Source organism: Neolamprologus brichardi, chromosome 6, assembly GCF_056152115.1.
Source record: "Neolamprologus brichardi isolate AB-2024 chromosome 6, ASM5615211v1, whole genome shotgun sequence".
Lineage (NCBI taxonomy): Eukaryota > Metazoa > Chordata > Actinopteri > Cichliformes > Cichlidae > Neolamprologus > Neolamprologus brichardi.
The window spans coordinates 15,639,537-15,664,289 of NC_142109.1; the positions used below are offsets into that span (position 1 = coordinate 15,639,537).

At 36.9% G+C, this 24,753-nt stretch overlaps 5 protein-coding genes across 8 annotated transcripts; all 5 read left to right on the forward strand.

Moving 5' to 3' along the window:
- Positions 1–485: 485 nt before the first annotated feature.
- LOC102788506 (ecto-ADP-ribosyltransferase 5-like) lies at positions 486–3,706 on the forward strand. Its single transcript, XM_087841742.1, has 7 exons — positions 486–522; positions 1,296–1,381; positions 1,475–2,193; positions 2,472–2,519; positions 2,602–2,649; positions 2,738–2,785; positions 2,908–3,706. The coding sequence occupies exons 2-7, from the start codon at positions 1,322–1,324 to the stop codon at positions 2,984–2,986; spliced, it is 1,002 nt and encodes a 333-aa protein (XP_087697868.1). The 5' UTR covers positions 486–522; positions 1,296–1,321; the 3' UTR covers positions 2,987–3,706.
- A 2,516-nt stretch (positions 3,707–6,222) lies between these two features.
- On the forward strand, positions 6,223–10,808 carry LOC148102510 (ecto-ADP-ribosyltransferase 5-like). 2 transcript variants are annotated; one of them, XM_087841744.1, is made up of 5 exons: positions 6,223–6,359; positions 6,696–6,769; positions 7,522–7,608; positions 7,693–8,417; positions 9,000–10,808. In XM_087841744.1, exons 3-5 carry the CDS (start codon positions 7,549–7,551, stop codon positions 9,079–9,081), a joined length of 867 nt encoding a protein of 288 aa, XP_087697870.1. In that variant the 5' UTR covers positions 6,223–6,359; positions 6,696–6,769; positions 7,522–7,548; the 3' UTR covers positions 9,082–10,808. The 2 variants fall into 2 exon arrangements, with proteins under 2 accessions (XP_087697870.1, XP_087697869.1); XM_087841743.1 differs by lacking the exon at positions 6,696–6,769.
- Positions 10,809–11,949: 1,141 nt separating this feature from the next.
- On the forward strand, positions 11,950–14,629 carry LOC148102511 (ecto-ADP-ribosyltransferase 5-like). Of its 2 annotated transcripts, none has more exons than XM_087842516.1 (5): positions 11,950–12,073; positions 12,240–12,325; positions 12,401–13,119; positions 13,662–13,709; positions 13,825–14,629. In XM_087842516.1, the coding sequence occupies exons 2-5, from the start codon at positions 12,266–12,268 to the stop codon at positions 13,901–13,903; spliced, it is 906 nt and encodes a 301-aa protein (XP_087698642.1). In that variant the 5' UTR covers positions 11,950–12,073; positions 12,240–12,265; the 3' UTR covers positions 13,904–14,629. The 2 variants fall into 2 exon arrangements, with proteins under 2 accessions (XP_087698642.1, XP_087698643.1); XM_087842517.1 differs by having other exon boundaries at positions 12,413–13,119.
- Positions 14,630–14,716: 87 nt separating this feature from the next.
- On the forward strand, positions 14,717–16,698 carry LOC102779911 (ecto-ADP-ribosyltransferase 5-like). Its single transcript, XM_035906345.2, has 4 exons — positions 14,717–15,158; positions 15,261–15,356; positions 15,447–16,165; positions 16,409–16,698. The coding sequence occupies exons 1-4, from the start codon at positions 15,129–15,131 to the stop codon at positions 16,476–16,478; spliced, it is 915 nt and encodes a 304-aa protein (XP_035762238.2). The 5' UTR covers positions 14,717–15,128; the 3' UTR covers positions 16,479–16,698.
- Positions 16,699–18,940: 2,242 nt separating this feature from the next.
- cldnd1b (claudin domain containing 1b) lies at positions 18,941–23,903 on the forward strand. Of its 2 annotated transcripts, none has more exons than XM_006787132.3 (5): positions 18,941–19,048; positions 19,367–19,821; positions 20,137–20,238; positions 20,455–20,592; positions 22,503–23,903. In XM_006787132.3, the coding sequence occupies exons 2-5, from the start codon at positions 19,596–19,598 to the stop codon at positions 22,721–22,723; spliced, it is 687 nt and encodes a 228-aa protein (XP_006787195.1). In that variant the 5' UTR covers positions 18,941–19,048; positions 19,367–19,595; the 3' UTR covers positions 22,724–23,903. The 2 variants fall into 2 exon arrangements, with proteins under 2 accessions (XP_006787195.1, XP_035762296.1); XM_035906403.2 differs by lacking the exon at positions 18,941–19,048 and adding an exon at positions 19,054–19,183.
- Positions 23,904–24,753: the final 850 nt, after the last annotated feature.

The following is a 24,753-nucleotide window of genomic DNA, read 5'->3' on the forward strand; positions in this document are numbered from 1 at the left end:
GTATAGCGCTTTTACTAGTCCCCCCTAGGGACCCCAAAGCGCTTTACACACCCAGTCATCCACCCATTCACACACACATTCACACACTGGTGGAGGCAAGCTACAGTTGCAAGCTACAGAAGCGAGGCTGCCATATCACGCCATTGGCCCTTCTGGCCAACACCAGTAGGCGGTAGGTGAAGTGTCTTGCCCAAGGACACAACGACTGAGACTGAAACCCAAGCCGGGGCTCGAACCAGCAACCTTCCGATTACAAGGCGAACTCCCAACTCTTGAGCCATGATCATACTAAATAAATACATACATAAATCATGTTAGAACAGAGATACAAAGATAAGTTATCTCTGGGCTGGGCTTAAAATGGGCTTAATGATGTAAGTATTACTCATCATTGTGCAACAAATCTGAACAAGCTTTCGGGAACTAGACTCAGACTAAGGAGTTCATTGTAAAATATCTTGTTTCACTTCCCAGAGACTGTTGTTCTCATTGCTTCCCAGCAGTTCAATCTCCTTGCTTCAGGTATGTACCTTTCAGTCTTTTCAACATTTACATTTTTTAACTTGCCAAATTCCAAGAAGTAGAAAAGATCTTGCCAGATTCAAATTTCAATGTCAATGTTAATTTTAATGTTATTTATATGGCATATTTCTATAGCAAAATCAATAAAGACAATACAATATATTATATATGCAAACAATTACAATATTATGTGACTAAAAACAAAATGAAATAAAGAGACCACAACATAAAAAAAACCCTTGATAAGACTCAACATGAACTTAAATTCAAAGCCAAGGTAAAAAAATGTGGTTTTAAGACAGGATTTAAAGACTACATAGACTCAGTAGGAATATCAAATGACCTGTTATACGAGAGTCTAGTGGATTCAACTCTCTATGTTTAAATCGAGACCCCGGCTACACTAAAACATCTGGGCAGATGATCTTGGTGCTCTTCTCGGATCATGTAAGTTTAGCAGTTTGGTTTAAAAGTTGGCACCATAGCATTTGAAGATTTGAAAGTAAGTAAAAGAATCTTCAAATCAATATAAAAATGGACAAGCATCCAATGTAAACTTGCTAAAAACTGGAGTGACGTAATCGTCCCTTTAATACCTGTTAAATGACTTGCAGCAACATTTTGAATTTTGAATGCAATGGAGAGATGAGTGTTCAAGACCCAAATACAGAGAACTGTAGTTGTCCAGTCCAGACTTAGTGTATGTCTTTCGTGTGTAAAATGTCACCGAGCTGTTTTTTGACTACATTTGATCCTGCCCTGCTTTCTTTCAGTCTGTAGAAGAATAAGAAGACAAAAAATGGAGAACAGAATAAAAGGGCTTGTTGTTGCAATAATTTTCACAGTTGCCTGCAACAAAGTAAGAATTAAGTTTCGTACAAACAAATATTAGAAGGTTAAAACATTCTTCACTTAAAAATGTGTTTTTAAATGTGATAAATCTCAATTAAAGGTGACTGCACAGGAAACAAGACTACTGGATTTTCTAAATAGCACAGATGTTGTAGATGACCAGTACAAAGGATGCCGTGAAGAGGCCATGAAGAAGTTCATCGAGTCAGACGTGTTAAAACAAGAACTAAACAACAGTGAAGGATTTCAGAAAGCGTGGAATAAAAGTATTGAGTGTTCAAAACAGATTCCAGGAGGAAGAAAAGAGCATAGTGCTGCACTTTCAGTCTATGTTAATGGGGATCACAATTTATTACAAACACTAAACAAAGCAATAGAGACAATGGGTGGAAATGTAAGCATCTATGAAGACCACTTCCACTTCAAGTCTCTTCATTTCCTGCTGATGGACTCCATGAGGCTGCTGAAGCCAAAGGAGTGCAAGAACTTTTATGTTTTTCAAGATGGTCAAAACCAACCAAAGAAAGGCTCCACAGTGAGATTTCCAAGTTTCACCTTAGCTTATTCAGACTATGAAGAGCTGAAGAGATTTGAAGATGTCAATGAGAATACTATTTTAAATCTCACTTCTTGCTTCTTTGTCAACCTGAAAGACTATGTGTGCGGTCAAGAACAGGATGAAATACTCTTATCTCCAGCAGAAGTTTTCACTGTGGAACAAGTGATAACAAAAACTACATCGGATGGTGATGAATACCTTGAGATTGATTTAAGCCACTCAGGACTGAAAAGCTCACACAACTGTTACATCTTTCCATGGTAAGATTCATATTCTCTCAATTAAAGTGAACATTTTTCTTATCTTACAAATATTAAACTTGAAACTGCAAAGTTAACTTTAAATGTAATGTTAAATATATAAATATGTTTTTTTTGTTGGTTTTTATGGAGTAAGTACACAGTAATAACTGGGGGGAAAAGTGGCAAAAACAGGGACGATACTTCTCCAGTGGAGTTGGGTGTGGTTTGAATAGTTTGGCCTGATAATGTGTCAGCACATTTTACTTAAAGTATTTTCTTCTGCTTATCCAATTCAGGAGGTCAGGAGGGCAAGAGACTACCACAGCTGTCACAGAGCAAGTCAGGTAAACTATTATTATTATTATTGTTATTATTATTATGATTGCTGTTATTATCTGTTGATTTATTTCTTCTTTTCCAATGTAGTCTTCCAGGAGGGCAGAAAACTACCACAACTGTCACACAGCAAGTCAGGTAAATTATTATTATTATTATTATTATTATTATTATTATTATTATTATTATTATTATCCATTGATTTATTTAATGTTTTCTAATTCAGTGTTCCAGGAGTGCATGAGACTACCACAGTCTTCACAGACCGAAACAGGTAAAATATTATTATTATTATTATTATTATTATTATTATTATTATTATTATTATTATTATTATTAACAACAACAACAACAGTAATCTCTTCCTGTCTCTCTGCTTTGTTTCCATGTCTTTAGGTCTCCTCCGGCTGTTGTCTCCACCCTGTGGCTTGTATCAGTGCTTGCGGCCTTATCTTTGTTTTCTTTAGCTGTTTAGCAAAAACAGTTTTCATTCAGAGTTTTATCATCTACAATATTGCTGTGATTCTTCATACAATTGTTTTACATGTTATCTGACTGATTGTGTTGAATTAGTAGCAGTAGTTTTCTGCTTCTGTCATATGTTATGAATTATAGACTGCATGACTTCAGAATATTTGATAAAGATTTTAAAGGGGTCAGAAAGTTAGTAAATGGTAAATGCCCTGTATTTGTATAGTGCTTTTACATAGTCCCTTAAGGACCCCAAAGCGCTTTACACGTTTAGTAATCCACCCATCCACACAAACAGTCACACACTGGTGATGGCAAGCTACATTGTAGCCACAGCCACCCTGGGGTGCACTGACAGAGGCGAGGCTGCCGAACACTGGCGCCACTGGGCCCTCTGACCACCACCAGTAGGCAACGGGTGAAGTGTCTTGCCCAAGGACACAATGACCGAGACTGTCTGAGCCGGTTAGTGTAAAATACACTGCGTTCAAATTTCAGGCTCACGTGCAGCTGCAGTCTTTAGTGTACAATTCAAAAATGAAAATACTATAGAAAAGTATTTTTTACTATATATGTTGCTACAGTAAACTACAATTGACTGACAGTTTGACTGGTTTGAAGGACCTACGACAGCGCTCTGTCCTAAACAGTCGCTTATGCTCTTCCTGCCAAACTGCTTCTGTTTCCTTGTCAAATAAACAACATACAAAATATAAAAGGCTTTGCAATGAATTTAATCTGATCACACAAACATTTTACCCACAAATAAGTTTTTTTTTTCCTTTTTCTAATGTTACATTTAAAACTTCCAACAAATTCTCCAAACTAAATAACAGAATACATCACTGGTCCAGCAGCAGGGCGATAATAACACTCATCACTAGACTTCACATTATTGGCATTAAAGATGATCTCACACACACACACACACACACACACACCAACATTCACTGTAAAGGCTAAATGATATTTGTATTTGTCTGCGAGGCAGCAACAAAATTTTTAAATATAATACCTAAATCCTGTTAATACACAAATATACAGAAAAATCACACAGTTCACACGGCACATGCAGCTAACAGTAACTACATCAGCAAGCACACTTGAATTTACATGTACAAACATGAAACACAGGTAACATATTAACACCTTCAACAACAGTGTCACTAAAATGTCATTTGAAGACATTAAAATCAGTAAAGCAACACAGCCCCTGAGAAACAGTGAACCTCACTACATATAGAGCGTGTTTGTGTGAGTAAACAAAGACATGAACATTTTAGTGCTGTCAATAGATTAAAAGAATAACTAATTAATCACACAATTTTCTGTATTTAACTTTGATTAATCACAATTACTTGATCTATAGCCGTGTTGCAATTACTTTTTTTTTTTTTAACTTTATATTTAAGCTTGTAACTGACATTTATGCAATATAATGGAGTAAATGCAGAATAAACACTAAGAATGTATGCTTAAATTCAAAGAGAATTTGAATAGTTTTCTTCAGTCTTTTAACACAGGTTCTCTCCTGTGAAATACAACATAAAAAAACCTATATACTAATAGGTAAGTATACACTAATATATAATATATATTAGTGCTGTTAAACAATTAAAGTCTTTAATCAGATTCATCACAGAGTTACTGTGGATTAATTTTGATTAATCACGATTAAATACCATTAATTTCTATTCTACATTAATCACATTTCATTTTGCATGAGCAAACAGACTCGAGAAAAAGTATACACACTTAACATGTTTATTGAACATCTTGAACATTCATGTTAACAAAAAACTGAAACATTTATCGACTCTCTCTCTGTCATTCTTGGGGAGGCACTTCAAGTCCTTGAAAAGAGGAACCAAAGCTGCGTAAAGCGCGTGTTCTCAACGATATTAATAGCATTGCAGTTTGTTGCAATCCACTTGACAGTTGTGTCAGTCAACATGTTGCAGCATCCCCGACTAACGTATGCTTCGCGTCAATGTGATATTTTCAGCTGAAAGTGCTTCGGTGAAAAGAAAATTCCTTCTTGCACAATGTGCATAATACTTTATGTCTGTCGACTGTTCCGTCTTGTTATTTTTTGTAATACACAAATTTCCCATCAAGAGGGCCAATGTGCGTTTATCATCTTCCATACTGAGTTGATTTGTTCAGCTGCCCGTCACTACCAGATCAACTGCCCATTTGCGCATGTGCGAAGGTAACTCTACTTGGACAAACTGCCCGAAATGCATTGAAAGAGAAATTTCAGGGATTTTGAGTCATTCTTCACTCCAGATGCATTAATTGCGTTAAAAATCTTAATCGCGTTTACTGTGATGGCGGATTCATTTGCGTTAACGCGTTAATTTTGATTTTATCAAATCATCACACCACACAGTTTATTACAGTTTAAAAAGAAGCTACGAGTCCACAGTAGGAAAAGTTTAACAGTAGAGCTAAATGCTGTCAGCATACGATCTTGCATATGACTTCAAGGTTTTACTCCTGATGGTTAAAGTAAAAATAATAATGAATGACTCATGTTTATAGGATAATTTTGTGACAGACAGACACACCTGACAATGTGCAACAATCTGGGACAATTTCTCCTATAAAATACAGTAAACACCTTTAAAAATGTGATGTTACTGAGTGAAAATCCAAAACATTTATGCAAAGACATTTTTTCCATTAGACTGTGACTATTGTAATGAAGTCTTTAATGAAGTCCCATTTTAAAGCACCATATATGCTGTGTAATAAAAGCCCACTACCTATGTGTTACTAAAAAAGACAACTTATAACGCTTGCACAATTTCTTACAAATATTCAGACTTATGACCAGAAACATCCTTATCTTGATCTAATAAAACAAATAAAACTCTCCATATAGCATTTAATGTCTAAATATAAAGTATCAAATGTCTTCAAATGTGTTGGTAAGGCTGTAGGATAGACTGGTTTGTAACCTGTAACTGAGCCAGCAGATGATATTGCCAACAACAGCGTTGTCAGGGAAGTCTTCTTATTGATTTATTGTTTGTTTGTTTTTGTATTGCATGAGTTCATCTTTAACCGTTGTGAATTTTATTGCATGCTTTTATTGCAAATTTGTTGATTTTTTAGTGCTCACACCTGTGTGAGCTCATGGCCTTGAAGGACACTGGCATCGGCCAATGAGGACAGACCTCTATCAGCCAGAGGGCTAAAAAGGGTTTAGTGGGCGGGGTGAGAGACACTGGGAGACACCGGAGAGTGAGTGGAGAGGCAGAGTAGGGTTTGAATGTGTCCCAGCCTTAGTAATGCTACAGACAGAAGTGTGAAACAACTGACAGTTCCAGAAAATCAGCTGCAATCGGAGTATAGACCTCTGCTCGATGTCTGTGAGTACTCTCCACTAAAGAAATTAAATCAAGATTTGGTGCTTGACTGTCAGTCATTTTTCAAGGTCAGGGTGGAGCAGGGTGAAATATAAAGTGCACTGAAAAAGTGTCAGTGGGCGTGTTTCATCCAAGCTCAATCAGGGCATGTTTCAACATTTCCAAGTTTCTAGTTTAGCTCTTCAGGTGAGCAAAACAGAAAAATGTAAAAGTGGATAGATATTTCAACATCAGAGTGTTTTCAGTTAAGTTAATTTGTTACTGCCTAGTGTGGTGAACAGTTCTGTGAGACCAGATTATTCACATTGTTTGGTGTATTTTCATTCCTTCAATTTCAAGATACCCAGATTTTCCAACTATGATTGCTGGTGCCTCCTGTTTACGTGCAAAAACTGCACTGAAGAAGCACTGAGGTATTTGAAATCATGTTAGAACAGAGATACAAAGATATGCTATCACTGGGCTGGTTGTACTCTGGTTGTAAATCATTGTGCAACAAATCTGAACAAGCTTTTGGGAACTAGACTCAGACTAAGGAGTTCATTGTAAAATAACTTGTCTCACTTCCCAGGCTGTTGTTCTTATTGGTTCCCAGCAGTTTAATCGAATGTTTTCGCTAAGTTACTAATACGAGTTCAATCACCTTGCTTCAAGTATGTACCTTTCAGTCTTTTCAACATTTAAATTTTTTAACTTGCTGAATTCCAGGAGGTAGAAAAGATAATTGTTATTTTAAATCTTGCCAGATTCAAATTTACTGGACTGTGTCAATGTCAATTTTAATGTTATTTGGATGGCACATTTCAATAGTAAGACCAATAAAGTGAAGACAATGAATTAAAACTCAAAACAAAGTAAAACTATGGCATCACAACATAAAATAACCCCTGATGGGACTCAAACTGAACTTAAAAGCCAAGGTAAAAAATGAAGCTATGTAAAACGTGTACGTCTACGTACATGAGTGACGTAATCGTCCTTTTAATACCTGTTAAATGACTTGCAGCAACATTTTGAATTTTGAATGCAATGGAGAGATGAGTGTTCAAGACCCAAATACAGAGAACTGTAGTAGTCCAGTCCAGACTTAGTGTATGTCCTTTGTATGTAAAATGTCACAGAGCTGTTTTTTGACCACATTTGATCCTGCCCTGCTTTCTTTCAGGCTTTAGAAGAACAAGAAGACAAAAAAATGGAGAACAGAAGAAAAGTACTTGTTGTTGCAATAATTTTCACAGTTGCCTGCAACAAAGTAAGAATTAAGTTTCGTATAAACAAATATTAGAAGGTTAAAACATTCTTCACTTAAAAATGTGTTTTTAAATCTCAATTAAAGGTGACTGCACAGGAAACAAGACTACTGGATTTTCTAAATAACACAAATGTTGTAGATGACCAGTACAAAGGATGCGGTAAAGAGGCCATGAAGAGGTTAATCGAGTCAGACGTGTTAAAACATGAACTAAATAACAGTGAAGGATTTCAGAAAGCGTGGAATAAAAGTATTGAGTGTTCAAAGAAGATTCCTGGAGGAAGAAAAGAGCATAGTGCTGCACTTTCAGTCTATGTTAATGGGGATCACAATTTATTACAAACACTGAACAAAGCAATAGAGACAATGGGTGGAAATGTTAGCATCTATGAAGACCACTTCCACTTCAAGTCTCTTCATTTCCTGCTGATGGACTCCATGAGGCTGCTGAAGCCAAAGGAGTGCAAGAACTTTTATGTTCTGCTAAGTGGTCAAAACCAACCACAGAAAGGCTCCACAGTGAGATTTCCAAGTTTCACCTCAGCTTATTCAGATTATGAAAAGCTAAAAAGTGAAACTGATCTGTATGAGGAGGTCGTTTTAAATCTCACTTCTTGCTTCTTTGTCAACCTGAAAGACTATGTGTGCGGTCAAGGACAGGATGAAATACTCTTATCTCCAGCAGAAGTTTTCACTGTGGAGGACATAAATAGCAAAGTTGTGGAGGCAGATGATGATTCTCAATATGTAGAAATTGTTTTGAAACATTCGGGGCTTAAAAGCTCACACAACTGCTACATCTTTTCACGGTAAGAGTCACAGTCTCTCAATTAAAGTGGAAAAGTTAGACAATTTCCATGTTAGTTTTACAAATGTTTAGTATCGAAATGCAAAGTCAAACTTCAAAATATTTTTAAAGATATAAATATTTTTTAAAAATTTAATTTTAGATGTAAGTGCATATAATGAAACATGTTTGTCGCATCTGTTATAACTTAGTGCTTGTAATATTCATACATACACACATTTTCTGTGTGTATGTATGAATGGGTAGCTGTAGCTCAGGAGGTAGAGCAGGTCACCTACTGATCGGAAGGTCGGTGGTTCGATCCCTGGCTCCTCCAGTCTGCATGTCAAGTATCCTTGGGCAAGATACTAACCCCAACTTGCTCTCCGATGCATCCATCGGAGTATGAATGTGTATGAATGTCGTTAGAAAGCACTAAGTGTAGATAAAGTGCTTCTGAGAATGGGTATGATTGGGTGAGTGAGGCATGTTGTATAGAGCGCTTTGAGTACTCCGTGAGAGTAGAAAAGTGCTATATAAGAATCAGTCCATTCAGTCCAATATTACAATAATTCCCCTCTCTGCTTTGTTTCCATGTCCTTAGGTCTCCTCCGGCTGTTGTCTCCACCCTGTGGCTTGTATCAGTGCTTTTGACCTTATCTTTGTTTTGTTTTTTAGCTGTTTAGCAAAAACAGTTATCATTCAGAGTTTTCTGGGTTTTATCATCTATAATATTGCTGCAATTATTCATACAATGTCAAAATGATTCACGTCATACTTATCTGAAAGATCTTTCACTGTTTGTATGAATCAAGTGACATCCAAATCAACAGTTTTGTCTTGTGGGGTGCCTCAGGGATCTGTCCTGGGTCCAATTCTCTTTTTGCTTTATTCCACCTAGGCCAAATTAAATGGGGGCTGCAATAATATGTCCTATCATCTCTACGCAGATTACATTCAGTTATGCTGTTCTTTTAAAGTCTCTGAGCTTTATAAATTGTCTAGTTTAAGTAAATGCCTGACAGAAATCAAGCAATGGTTAAACGACAACTTCCTCCGGCTAAACTGTGATAAAACAAACTTTAATTATTGCTCCAGACCATATGATTTCAGAAATTAGGGAGCATATCAGCTTCTTAGAGCCTTCTGTTAAATTGAGCCTTAGAAACCTTGGTGCCATATTTGACAGCTCCATTTCCCTTGAGCAACATTCCAAACAGCTGGTCCAGAACTGTTTTTATCATCCAAGGAATATTTCAAAACTCAGACTAATGGTGTCAAAGGCTGAACTTGAGATGATTATTCATGCTTTTTTTTTCTTTCCATTTGGATTATTGCAGTGGTCTTTTTACTTGTTTTAAGAAATCAGCTTTAAATCGTCCTCAGACTGAAGAACGCTGCAGCAAGACTCTTAACAGGCACCAACAAAAGATCTCATATTACTCCAGTTTTAGCCTCCCTTCACTGCTTGCCTGTAAAGTTTACATTTCTTTTAAAAAATTTAGTTCTAACCTTTAGGGCCCTACATGTTCAAGCGTCCCAGTACATATTTGACCTGCTGAAACCACATTCCGATTCCCGATCTCTAAGGTCATCAGGTCAGAGACTGCCGGTGGCCCCACGCACTCGATTTAAAACTCGTGGTGATCGGGCTTTTCAGGCAGTAGCACCACAGTTGTGGAATTCTCTTCCACTGTTTTTACTCTGTTACTGACCCCACTGATTCTTTTAAAAAGCAGTTGGAGACATTTTTATATAGACAAGCTTTCAATTAGTTTGTTTTTATGTTGTATGTATTGTTTTGCATCGTTATATGTTGTATTTTCATGCTTTGTATTGTGGAGCACCTTGTGATTTTTATCTGGGAAAAGCGTTATATAAATAAACTTTCACTTACTTACTTACAATTATTTGGGACGTTATCTGACAGATTGTGATGAATAACTTTGTCTTAGGAGTAATTTTCTGCTTCTGTGCTTATGCTATGAATTATAGACTTCATTACTTCAGAATATTTGATAAAGCTTTTAAAGGAGTGCAAAATAAAGTTCAGGTTTCAAATTTCAGGCTCACGTGCAGCTGCAGTCAACACTAACTAGAAATACACCAACTGCGATCGAGTGTTATTATTTACAATTCTACTTTGATTATTCATATAATTAATTGTTTCGCACTTTATTTGCCAAATTGTGGTATGTGCCAAATACGGTGTTACAACAGGCTGCCAAAGTATTGTGCAATTTTGTTTTTTGCTTCTATCGTATGTTATGAATTATAGACTCAATTTACATCTTTTTTTATGCATGTTAGAAAAATATACTGCAAACTTTTATTTCTTGTCAAGTATTGTGCGCCTTTAAAAGGATGATAAGAAATGAGAGATGGGAATAATTTGCAGCAAATGTTCCTGCTTCTAAAGACAACAGGATTTTCTGTTTCCCTGTCAAATAAACAACATGGAAAATTGAAATAGCTTCGCAATTAATATAATCTGATCACACAAATAGACAAATACATTTGTTTTTCCTTGTGTTACGTTTACAAAGTCCAACAGGTTTGTAGCAGGGCAGTAATTACTGCCTAAATGTATCACTTATAATTAAGTTACACATTAGCGATACAAAAGCCTCTCTCTCTCTCTCTCTCTCTCTCTCTCTCTCTCTCTCTCTCTCTCTCATCACTTGTTGGGACCTTTTTAAAAGCTCTAGAGGCATGTTAAATCGAGTACACCAAACATGTCTTTGTTAGCTTATTCACAACTTTAAACATCTGAATTGAAGTCATGTCTGGACCACCAATCCTGAAATCACTTTACTTTGTAACTTTGTTTTATTATAGCTATAGGAAATGCTTTTTTTTTTTTAAGCTTTAGTCTAATTTTAGTTTACTAAATATCATAAGATTACAGTAGGTTTAGTCAGCTGAACCTGCCTCCCCACCCTGGGTGGATCAAAATGTTTTTGTCTAACTTTACTACACAAGGACTTCCAAACTCGTCCTGCCTTTCTACACAACTTCATTAGTTATAATGGGATCTTATCTCTCCAGAACAATTTTATCTAATTTTTAAGTGTCATTACATTTCATCATAGTTTTTGTCCTTGTGAATTAGTTTTAATTTAGTTATCATCTTCTTTTCATCATTACTAATACTATTATTCAACAAAATTACCATTCACTGACTGTCTTCTAAACCTGACATTGCGTGAATCCACCTAATAGTAGCCCAAATTGTAGAGTTTAGTAATAAAAAGTGCTGTCAAAGTGCTCTGCCGACCTGAGCTTTAGCTTTAGCAAACAGTAACAAATGCAATTTTGTAGTTAACTCCTTTCTTTGGGAAAAAGTACAAAATTTAAAAGTGGGCATGGAACTGCCTGAGGTTTTTTTTTTTTTTAATTTTAGAAAAAGTCTACATTGAAGAAGTACTGTGGGACTTGGCTTTATCAGTTATGCCAAAAAAAGGAGCTTACAGGAACTCAGTAGCTGAGGCAGAACCAATAAGGGGACACCATTTCCCACAGTGACAAGTTACAATCTTCTACAGGAAAAACTGTAGAGCTGCATTGTAGGATAACTTATTTTACTCCCCAGAGCGTGTTGTGCTCATTGCTGCTCAGAAACTGGATAGACTCTTTTCTGTGAGTTGTTAAGACAAGTTTTTTTTTTTCTTGCTCCAGGTATGTGATTTTCTGTCTTTTCCACATTTAAATTTTTAAGTTGACATATTCCAAGAAAACCAAACAAATATTAGATTATTTACATCTTTCCAAATCCAAGTTGACTGTGAAAAGTGTTGAAGAACTCTTTTCTACCCACATTTGATCCTGCAATGCTTTCTTTTAGTCTCTAGAAAAAGAAGTGGATAAAAAATGGAGTACAGAAGAAAAATGCTTCTTGCTACAATAATTTTCAGAGCTGTCTGCTACAAAGTAAGAAATGTGTTTCATACGAACAAATTTTTTCACTAAATAATGAGTTTTTAATGTGATACACCTCAATTAAAGGTGACCGCACAGGATACAAGAGTACTGGATGTCCAAAAGACCACAGATGTTGTGGATGACCAGTACAATGGATGCCGTGATGAGGCCATGAAGAAGTTCATCGAGTCAGACGTGTTAAAACAAGAACTAAACAACAGTGAAGGATTTCAGAAAGCGTGGAATAAAAGTAACGAGTGTTCAAAACAGATTCCAGGAGGAAGAAAAGAGCATAGTGCTGCACTTTCAGTCTATCTTAAAGGAGATCGGCCTTTCATACTAACACTGAACAAAGCAATAGAGACAATGGGTGGAAATGTTAGCATCTATGAAAACCACTTCCACTTCAAGTCTCTTCATTTCCTGCTGATGGACTCCATGAGGCTGCTGAAGCCAAAGGAGTGCAAGAACTTTTATGTTCTGCTAAGTGGTCAAAACCAACCACAGAAAGGCTCCACAGTGAGATTTCCAAGTTTCACCTTAGCTCATTCAAGCTATGAAAAGCCAAACAATTATTATGATCTGTTTGAGGACATCATTTTAAATATCAAATCTTGTTTCTTTGTCAGCCTGGAAGAACACACTTGTACTAAAGCAGGGGATACATTTCTCTTATCTCCAGCAGAGGTTTTCACTGTGGATGGCGTAAATAGCAAAACTGTGGAGGATGGTGAAGAATATGTTGAGATTGTTTTGAAACATTCAGGACTGAAAAGCTCACACAACTGTTTTATCTTTCCGAGGTAAGACACATATTATCTCAATTAAAATTAAATATTTTGTAGGCTTATTTCCCAAACATTAAACTTTGAAGTGCTTAAATAATTTTCATTGTGGTGTTAAACACACAAAGGAAATACAAACATTTAACTTGTCCAAAGTACATATAAGAAAAATACTTCACAAGCCACACAAGAAAATTGTAAAATATACCTATTTGTCTCAATAAGTATTTAATTTTTCTAAAAAAAAATGTAGCTGAACACTTCTAACAAGCGGGGAAAATAATTGGTGTTGTATAAAACAGCCTGTTGCTCTGTTACAGGCTGTAACAGATGCTGTAAATACAAAGTATACTCGAGGTTTTGATAAACTTAAAGATTTCCCAGCTGGAAAGCATGAGGTGACATAAAAAGTGAAAAAACCCAAACAGGATTATGAAACCCTGGTAGTGTTTTGGATGTGGTTTGAATAGTTTGGCCTGATAATGCTGACAGCATTAGTAAACGAACGCACACATCAGCACATTTCGCTTAAAGTATTATATTCTGCTTATACAATTCAGGGTCTCAGGAGAACTGGAACCTTTCACAACTGTCACAGAGAGAAATAGGTAAATTATTATTATTACTGTTTTATTTCCATATCTACAGGCCGGACAAGTGGCAGAAAATGGATGGATGGCTATTACACTAATCTCTTTCTCAACTTTGCTTCCATGTCTTCAGGTCTCCTCCAGCTGTTGTCTCCACCCTGTGGCTTGCGTCAGTGCTTGCGGCCTTATCTTTGTTTTCTTTAACTGTTTAGCAAAAACAGTTATCATTCAGAATTTTATCGTCTACAATGCTGCTTTGTTTATTCTTACAGTTGTTTGGTACTTTGTCTGGCAGATTGTGCTATCTGCCAAATAAGGTGTTGCATTAGCCTACCAAAATATAATCAAATAATGTTTTCTGTTTCTGCCATATGTTATAAATTATAGGCTGAATTCATGGATAATATGCGTTATACTTTCAGTGATTCTTGTTAAGCATTGTGTGCCTTTAAAAGGATGATAAGAAACGAGAGATGGGAATAACTTGCAGCTTTTCCCAGCTGGATTCAGACTAGGTATTCTGGAGTTTATGGTGGCAACTTTAACTCCCACAGCCGGAGTGTTTCCAGGATTTTGTCAATGGGCTGGCACGAGAAGACCAAGAACAAGGCAGAGTGGCACATAGAAAATCAGAACATTTATTAAAAATTTATTAATATTAATGAACTGTGACTGTGATAGATTTTTCTATCCATAAAACTAAATTCAACATCAATTTCTTTATTGAACTTTCTCTCAACATTAGTGAACTTCTTCACTTTTTCCATTTTCCTCAGTGGCGATTTTTCAGGGAGCAGATTTTTACGATAAACATGCTTACACATGTCGTCAGTGTGTTTCCTGAGTTAGTCAGCGATTATCTTCTTGCTTCTAAAGAAACCACACCTTGATGTATCTTTCCATGTCTCTGACAAATAAAGAGCATATAAAATGTAAAATGCTTTGCAATGAATTTAATCTTATTACACAGACATTTCAGACATCAGTAAGTTTTTTTTGGTCCAGCAGCAGGGCGATAACTACTGTCTAAATGTAACACTCATCATTAAGCTACACATCAATGAAATAAAAGCTGATTGCGCACACACACACATTCGCTGTAAAGGCTAAATGTTATTTATATTCATCTGTGAGGCTCCAGTTCATTTTTTATAAAGTCTGCATTGAAGAGGTACTGAGGTATTTGCCCCCATGAGCTATACTGAAGCCATGCTAGATCAGAGATATAAAGATAATTTATGGCCAAGCTTAAAGGGGCTAAACCTGAACCAGCTTACAGGAACACAGTAATGTTCCTCACTAAAGCAGAAAGCAGAAAAAGTAACTGTCGTGTAACAGTGACAAGTTACTTTCTTACACAGGAAAGACTAAAGGGCTGCACTGTATGATAACTTGTTCCAGTTCCTCAAACCCTTGCTTTCGCTTTCCTGCAGTTTGATGGGCCCCTTGCTGTTCTCCCTGCTTCAGGTAAGTTTTTAGTCTTTTCAGTCTTTTAGATTTTGTCACTTCCAAGTTTCTGGACCATGTAAAGTGTTACCGAACTTTCTCTATCCATATTTGATGTTTCAGGGCTTTCTTGCACTATGTAGAAGACAAAGAGGCCAAAAAATGGAGAACAGAAGAAAAGTGCTTGCTGCAATAATTTTCACAGTTGCCTGCAGCAAAGTAAGAATCGTGATTCAAACAAATATTAGAAAGTAAGAAAAATTATAAATTTAAAAATGGGTTTTTAAATGTGATAAATCTCAATTAAAGGTGACTGCACAGGAAACAAGACTACTGGATTTTCTAAATAGCACAGATGTTGTAGATGACCAGTACAAAGGATGTGGTGAAGAGGCCATGAAGAAGTTCATCGAGTCAGACGTGTTAAAACAAGAACTAAGCAGCAGTGAAGGATTTCAGAAAGCGTGGAATAAAAGTAACGAGTGTTCAAAACAGATTCCAGGAGGAAGAAAAGAGCATAGTGCTGCACTTTCAGTCTATCTTAAAGGAGATCGGCCTTTCATACTAACACTGAACAAAGCAATAGAGACAATGGGTGGAAATGTTAGCATCTATGAAAACCACTTCCACTTCAAGTCTCTTCATTTCCTGCTGATGGACTCCATGAGGCTGCTGAAGCCAAAGGAGTGCAAGAACTTTTATGTTTTTCAAGATGGTCAAAACCAACCACAGAAAGGCTCCACAGTGAGATTTACAAGTTTCACTTTAGCTTATTCAGACTATGAAGAGCTGAAGAGATTTGAAGATGTCAATGAGAATACTATTTTACATCTCACTTCTTGTTTCTTTGTCAACCTGAAAGACTATGTGTGCGGTCAAGAACAGGATGAAATACTCTTATCTCCAGCAGAAGTTTTCACTGTGGAACAAGTGAAAACAAAAACTACATCAGATGATGACCAATACCTTGAGATTGATTTGAAACAGTCGGGACTGAACAGCTCACACAACTGTTACATCTTTTCACGGTAAGATTCATATTCTCTCAAGTAAAGTGATTTTTTTTTGTATATTCATTCTTCAAATATTAAGCTTGGAACTGTTAGTTGAACTAGTATTTAAATATTTAAAGGAGATACAAACATGTCACATGTGCCAATTCGATATAATAAAAATATAATAAAAATACTTCACACAAAAGAAAGTAAATTATTATTATTATTATTAGTAGTGGTAGTAATCTGTCTCTCTGCTTTCTTCCATGTCTTCAGGTCTCCTCTAGCTGTTGTCTCCACCTTGTGGCTTGTATTAGTGTTTGCAGCCTTATCCTTATCTGTTTAGTAAACACAGTTATCATTTTCTACAATACTGCTTTGCTTATTTGTGTAATTGTTTTGCATATTTTTTCTGATCAAATGTGGTATCTGTGAAATATAATCAAACATAGTTTTCTGGTTCTGTTGTGTTATGAAGTCATGTGATTGTATGTCAACAATGGTGATTGGATGTCTAAAGATAAAAGTGAAAGAGGGGAGATGCAAATGGGTAAATGAGTATAAAAAGCGAGCTTTTCTCCTGTTAAATTGCTCTAATAAAATATCCATCATTCAAAAAGTTTAAATTGTGGACATTCATTTTTTTTTTTTAAAGTAAAAATAAGTAAAGTAGGATACCGGGCCTGCAAGGCTACCTAGGGCCAGATACTTTGTCAGAGTAGGCAGGATAGATAGGCAGTTAGAACTGGGTGAATACTTTTACCCTTTGGCTCCATCCTAGCTCTGCACTGCCTTCTGGGTAGTATCGATGGGATCAGAGACTAGACTTTTTAAACAGAGAGCCAGTCCAGATGTTAAGTACTGGGTTCCACAGATCAACACAATGATGTGACAGACAGATAACATCATACAGAAAATAATTACTTCAAGTTATTACTGCTAAAGGTGGCTTCTAAATACTGGGTTTATTTGTTTTTGCATGTAATTGTGCCCAAAATATCAGTAAAATAAATACCATTGGTAAAGTTCCACATATACTGAGTATTAATGAATCTGCTCTCACTGGTTAGTTGAAATAATTTTTAGTTCAAACTTCTCACAGGATCACATCATTTTTTTGTTGATAAGCCCACTAGTTTCAAGTTACTAAACAAAACAACTAGGATATAAACTTTGTAGAATTTGTTGCAAATATTCAGACTTAGTGTTTTAAGAATACATTTAAAACTCTCAGAAAGCATTAATGTAAAAATATAATGTGTTAGATATAACCCGATAAAAAAAACGATGCCTTTTATTGGGTCTCTGTGCAGCTTGATGTGAAGGGTCACGTTTAATCTTTAGGAGAAGGCATTATGTGTCATTCCTGTTAGAAGTTCATAAAGACACCACCACTACATGTTAGAGTGCAAACTTAATCTTCAGCCAGGTAACTTAAAGCAGTTTGGTAAAGCAGGAAAAATATCTCCCATGATGCTCCTTGCTTTTTTTCAGATTTCCAGGTCAGACTGTTGCCCTGCCTGGGTGGATCCCAGGCTGCTTGTCCCAGGCTGCACACATGTGGTTTGATGTACCCTGTTTTAAATGATAGCCGTCCTTGAGACAAACACCTTAGACTTCTTGACTGATTTTACCTCTTTTGCCACCAGGGATCTGGAGTCCCATGAAAAATATATCACTTTCGACGCCACCACTTTAATACTGCAAACATGGATCAATTTTCTGTTTAGAAAGAAGATGAGAAGATGTTTAGAAGATTGATGAGATATGTGCTATCCATTTATAGTGTTATTAGATTTTCTTTTTACATTGACTGGTACATATGTGTATACTTTTTGGATGTAATTAAATTCTCATCTATTAAATGGTGTAAAAGAAAAATTTGTATTTTTATATAAAGTATTGGCAAATATAACTTAAATAATCATTTGGATATTAATTTTCTAACAAAGTCTAGCAAGATAAAATATGTTTCTGATTTCAGACCTAGTGAAGCTCAAATAGCTTTTAAACTGATTTAGCTTACTGAAAGATCTCACCACCTGCAACAGTCACAGTGTGCAAAATATATGCAGAGCAATGCACACTTGCACTGCTCTGTTTATGGTAAATGGTAAATGGACTGGTTCTTATATAGCGCTTTTCTACTCTTCTGAGCACTCAAAGCGCTTTATTATGTGGCTTATAATGACAATGTATTATTATTACAAAAGACAACTCACCTACTTTAGGTATCAGTGGGGCTGGCTCATGTCAGGACTATGGGTATGGGAACAGCTAAGACTTAGCCAGTGGTTTGGTCTGGCAGCAGGTCAGATGATGGAGGAAAAAGTGATTTACTATTCATATGTACAAAGGGTCTGACAGCACCAGTTACATGTTGGGTTAAATAACACACAAACACATTATTTTCTGTTCAGCATGTTGAAGCATGCTAACTAAGACTAGAAAGGTTTTTGTGTGTGTGTGTTAAAGTTTTTTAGGAGTCAAATTGAGGTTTTACCAACTGCATACATATATGTGACTATTCCTGAACCTAAATAGTTTGTGTCAAGGCAGTGTTGGTTGGGAGCACTTTGAGATGACTGTTGTTGTGACTCGGTGCCATACAAATCAAATTTAATTGAACTAAGCATAAATTGAATAGTGTCTGGTTACATTTATAAATAAGTGTAGTTTCAAATGTATTATGTAATATTTATAATTGTTATAGTTTGTAGGCACTTCGCTTGGTTATGGTTTCTACATTCAGTTTCCTCCTCTCCTCCGAAGCAGAAGGTGGCCATAATGCACAAACTCATTCCATCAAACGAAGAAGAAAAAACAGGCGAAGAAGAAAGCGGAGGTCAGCCACAAATTGATAGAGCAGAGAAGATAAGATAGGGCTATAACTGGAAGGTTTTGGCCAATAATGAGGTAAAAAAAAAAAAGAGCTCGAGTGAAATCTGTAACGTTCAGGTGTCTGTTAAATAACTCGATAATGTCGCACTCTGCTGCAAGAAGCTATGTTTAGCGTTAGCTGGCAAGTAGGATGCTAACTTCCTGACACAAGTGAGAAAGCTGTCTTTGTTATTGTTAGCAATGTGAAGCAGATTAAACGTTAATAACATTAATTATGAGTACAAAGCAGTTATGATCACTAATTACAGGCTAATTAAGCTACAAACGACGCTAACTACCTCGTATTGCGTACTTGTTGCTTATGTATTTTTTTTATGTTGGATTCCTCGGCAGGCTGTGAACGCTTCTGTGGACCTAATCGAAACTGCAGCAAACATGCAGCTTAACTGAAGAAAGCACAATGCTCGGATACTGTGACACTTCCAGTGCCTACTGACCACATGCCGTGGAGCCAAAGCAACAAGCCGACATCTAATTGTTAGCCTTCCATCTCAGGAAGCCAAACCTCATTTGACACTGCAGACTGTGTTTGTTCTCCTAAGGAGCTGTCTTCTTCTCTACCATGGTGGATAACCGGTACGCCACAGCTCTGGTTATCGGCTCCGTGCTGAGCCTGCTGGCCACGGTGTACCTCTCCGTGGCTGTGGGGACTCAGCACTGGTATGAGTACAATACCCCAGAAGTTAATAATACAACGCACAGCGAACCCGTATTCCCCAACGGCACTCGGGCACTATGGTGGAGGTGTATCCTGGTAGCAAGCCCCTCATACTGGTTCAAATCTCCAGGTATTACTCACAGTGGCACACCTGTTCAGCGTCCTCACTGACCAATACTTTGTTTGATGATAGTGCTGCCTTCTAAATTTAAGAAGAAAATCTGGAACAAGATCATTTGTCTGTTAAAATCCATTTTTAACTTTAAGGAATTTTATTTAGATTAATTCTGCACATTGATTTACATCACTGACTTTTCTGCACTCAGGATTGGTTTAACCAGTGCACTTGATTGTTATAATGCCCAGTCCCGTGTTAAATGCTTTACATTGTTAATTAATGAGAAAACTTAGTTGGATTTGTGTTCTCTGACTGTTTTGGTTTTAGATCGCAAGATGGAAACCCGCTGTTCAAGCTTTAGTCTTTCTGATCAGTTAGGTACAAAGTATAAACCTGGAAATGAGGAAGAAGAAGACCTGCTAAGAACATGTGAGTGTGTCCTTACTCTCCCTCAATCTATTCAGGGAGACCTGTGGTTCATAAAATATGTTGGGGTTTTTTTTCATTTTACTGAGCGATTCTTACATTTTTTTAACCCATCTTGGTCACTTCTGCTCCCTTCACTGTCTTAACTTGCACATCATTTGTTAAACATTAGAAATTATTGACAGAGTTTGAGTTTAACCTGTAATGATTGTTGTGCAGACTTGTGGAGGTGCCAGTTTCTTCTGCCCTTGGTGTCTCTGGCGCTGGTGTTCCTCAGTGTCCTCGTTGGGGTCTGTGCCTGCTTGTGCCGCAGCTTTACCCCGACCTTCTGTGTGGGAGTGCTCCATCTTCTTGCAGGTGAAAGAAACACACACATTTACAAGTTTTTTTTTAAGAGAGCATAAAAACTATAATATCTTGCATTTTTTCTGAACTGACAGTTTAATTTCTTACTATTTTTACTGCATGAGTAATGTTGACAAAAACTAGTGGCACAATATGTTCTAGGTCAAGCAGACTCCCATGAAAACACACAGACAGTATCTTAGAGTTTTTGAGGAGTGAGAATATGATTTGGCTTAAAGTCAGTCTCCTTATCTGCTTGGATTGCCATGGTAACTTGGTTCAGAGCAGGTTAATTTTTAAAGTTTTGTTTTAAAATTAGTTGGAAGGATAATATAGTCAGCATTTCTTTTGTTTTATTTACAGGATGCCTTAAATGTGCTGAAGGAATAAATTATATATACACACAACATTAGAGTTTTACTTTACTAACACCTCCAAATGAACCCAGCTGTGAAGTTACAGCAGCTCAGACTGTACTGTATAAATGAATGGTTGGTCCTTATCTGCTGCTGAATGTCATTTACACAGCTGGACTTGCAGCTACTGGCATGCAGTTTTGAACTTACAAGTTACAGGTGCATTCAATACAATTAGTGTCTCTTTGATCAGGCAACAAAAAGTGATTAAAAGGTGATTTCCACATGCCCTTTATATACATGATTCCACATGACTTTGAGACAGTGTTTTAACTGACCATAGTGAGAAACCTTTAATGTTTCACTGCATCCACTTTAAAGTTTTAGAGTTGGAGCTATAAGGTAGAAATAAGCACAGAGCAGCAAGTGTTAATGTCCTCTTTTCCCCACCTTAATGTTATATTTACGTCCCTGTTACCCGTTTCTCTGATAACATCTCCGATTGATTCAGCCAATCCATTTTGAAGAGGAGTCCAATGATGCGTCAAATGACCTTTTTTATGTGAGAACCTGAAGCACAAAGCCCGGTTGAACAAAGATTGTCAATGCCCACCAGTGTGATACCTATTATCTCTGAGAGGACCTTTAACTTTTGTGAAGCTAGCTTACACAAAGTAATCCTGGCTATGAACATACTTGGTAGTACACCCCTCTGTAGTGACTTTTGGCTTCAGCTGTGCATGGCTTACTAGGGCTATAGATACCCAGAACCCTATAAAATCCTACACCATAACGTACTGCTTAACCTGATGTGCACCTTCCTAGAAATGTAACTACACGCCTGGTTCACACAGCCTGCAACCACTGTGATTCCTCCTGTGAATTTCCAGCTACTTATTTACTTAATTTATCAGTGAGAGAAAACAATCATAGCATCGGTATGATTGTCGCCAAGTTCCTGGAGGGAGTTTGTTGAAACTATTGGAATTGACATGAGGGAAGAAGTGGAAAAAGTTGAGGGACAAATATGTTTGCCCCATAAAAACTGACCATAATAAAGAGTGGGGACCTGGGAGGGGAAAAAAGTCCCAGAATTCTGTTTGTTTTCATCTTGGCTGGCAGTGCGTGTAAAACCCTCGGACACGACCACACAGCAATTAACAAATAATGCACTTGCCCTGAGATAAATGCCAGCACCAATGTCAGCCAGGTTACATTGCAGTCTCTACAAAGATTCACAACAGAAGTCAAAATGTATGCAAATCATCCAAAACCAGCGGTGCTTATTCCTAAGGCTTTGAGACTGATGACCTTTGAGGGTCCCCAGAACCCACTTTGAAAACCACTGCACAGAACATTTGTTCAACCAAAAACCTCCCTCTGCTTTCATTCATTTACTTTGGTCTTAGCCAGAGTACAATGAAGGTGGAGTTCATCTGCTAGATTTGTTTCTGCTTTGCATTAGAAGCTTAGTCCTTTTTTTTTTTTTTAAGATCCAAATGACCACAAACATAAACGTTTACACGATCTCATCCCGTTCCTTCATCACTGCTTTTGACTCCTCAGGTCTGTGTTCTCTGGGCACCGTCTGCTGTTTCCTGGCCGGGGTGGATTTGGTCCACCAGTATTTCCCTCTGCCTGATGGGGTGGAGGGCACCTTGGGCTGGTCTCTTTACCTTGCCCTCATATCCTTCCCTCTGCAGATGATGGCAGCGTCTCTGTTCTTGTGGGCGGCCAAAAGTCACCGCAAAAATTACACTCGCATGACCGCTTACAGGGTAGCGTAAAAGAGAGACTGACAATCATACAGTTTAAGACAGCTTACGGGTTTCATTACATCCTCAGAAAATGGTTTCCTGTTAGGAGAGGATGTAACTAGGATAAAGGGTGCTTTTCACTTCATCTGTAACAGAATTTTCATACTTAAAAAAAGGAGAAAAAAAACGAATTTACGGTATCTCAGACTTGTAGAAAGGAGTGGTGTTTTAATACCATTTGAGTTATTTCACCAGTGCTTTTTCTTGCATTTCTAACCTGTGTTTTACCCAAAGCATGTTCTTAATGGTTTTAATCTTTAAGAGTTGCAGATCACTTACTATTTCTGGTGTTAACCATGTTTTTTGTGCATTATTTTATTGCCTTCTTTTTGGTTGCCATTTTCTTCTGAAGCTGCTCACCACATTGCCCTTAACTTCACACCTGGAGTTATCCAGGACATGGTAGCTTTCTCTGTGCATGAAAAAATATTAAACAAGAGTTTATTTTATTTTATTTGTTTTACTTTTTTTTTTTCTGCAGTTCTGTTTTTGCATAATTTTAAATATCCAGCCTGTGCATGCCTTTTCATCATCGTCTGTGGTGATTGTTCATTTCAGCCTGTGGTATTTTCTAAGTGTCATCACAAATGTGACCACTCATCTGTCGCCTGTGTGTGTAGATGTATTAATTTAGTTAGTTTGAATATTTAAAAAGACAAACAAAAAAGCTAAAGTGATGCCACACAAACCTGTGACCTTAAGCCCCAAATGATCTGCTATACTGCCATTTTACAGAGGGTTTGCTGCTCAACACCACCTAAATGTTTGCAGGCTGGAGTTGGTTCTCCCATCCTTTCAAACAGTTACTTGTCTGACTGGTTTGATAAGCTTTCAGATGTTTACTGTTGATACAGTATGTCAGCGTTTCAGTCTAACTTTTTAAAATAACAATCAAATTTTCCAAAAAGTTCAAATCCTCTTGAATCTGTGACCACTTACACATTTCTGTGTGCATAAAAGCCCAAAATGAGTAATATGTCAGCACTGATGAATACTAAACAAAACAAACTGTAATGTTTTGTGTCAGAATGATTTGTTACATGTCTGACGTGTATACACTCTGGCTTTTTGTAAATGTTTTTATGTATCCAGAAGCACACTGTACTGATATTCACACTGTCTTAATAAATTTGGCATTTGCTGACTTTTATGTTTGTTTCATGTAATTCTTTTAACCTCCTAGGACCTGGCGTTCACATATGTGGACATCACATTTTGGGTTGTCTAGACCAAAATACTAAATTTTGCTCTACAGGGGCCTGGTATCCACTTATGAGGACATTATACTGCCATTGTTCTATTGAAATTTAAAATGAATGACCTCTTATGTGGATCTAATTTTTCTCAGAAACAAAAATCAGGTAAAAAAAAAAAAAAAGATCAGGTAATTCTGTTTTTACATTCATCAGGTCCCAATCAGCAAACAAAAATTAAAAATGCATGCCATGAAAGAGTTTGGGTCTTAGGAGGTTAAAGGAGACGAGTAAAGATGATGAGTTCTTACTTACAAGCTTACAATGTCTTGTCTTGTCTTACACATCTTCAGGAAGAACAATTGCAATTTGACATATTTTGTGAAAACAACAAAAGAAAATTTGAAAAAGAAAAATGCACTCCTATAGAGTGTGAAAAAGAAGGGTTTTTCAAGACCCTTTTCAAGATCCAGTTGATCTCAGGTCAGCAGGCAGCTTGCTCCAAAGAACAGGACCTACAACTAATCCTGCAGTGTCAGATTTTAGTGTAAGTAGTTAAAAAAGTGTTTGCACATTTGGAACTGATTGTAGAAATATTTAAGATATTGCTGATGATCTGAGAGGTGTCGGTCATCTGTTTCGTCCACAGTTGACAAGAATCGCTTCTCATCCCAGAGTTTTAGTCAGATTTCACTCAAAGTTGCACACCGTGACCACTTAACGGATCTTCATCTGAACTGTGCTCAAGGTCAAAGTAATATTTTTTGTTTTATGGGCTTTTTTGATCATTACTTTAAAACAAAGGCT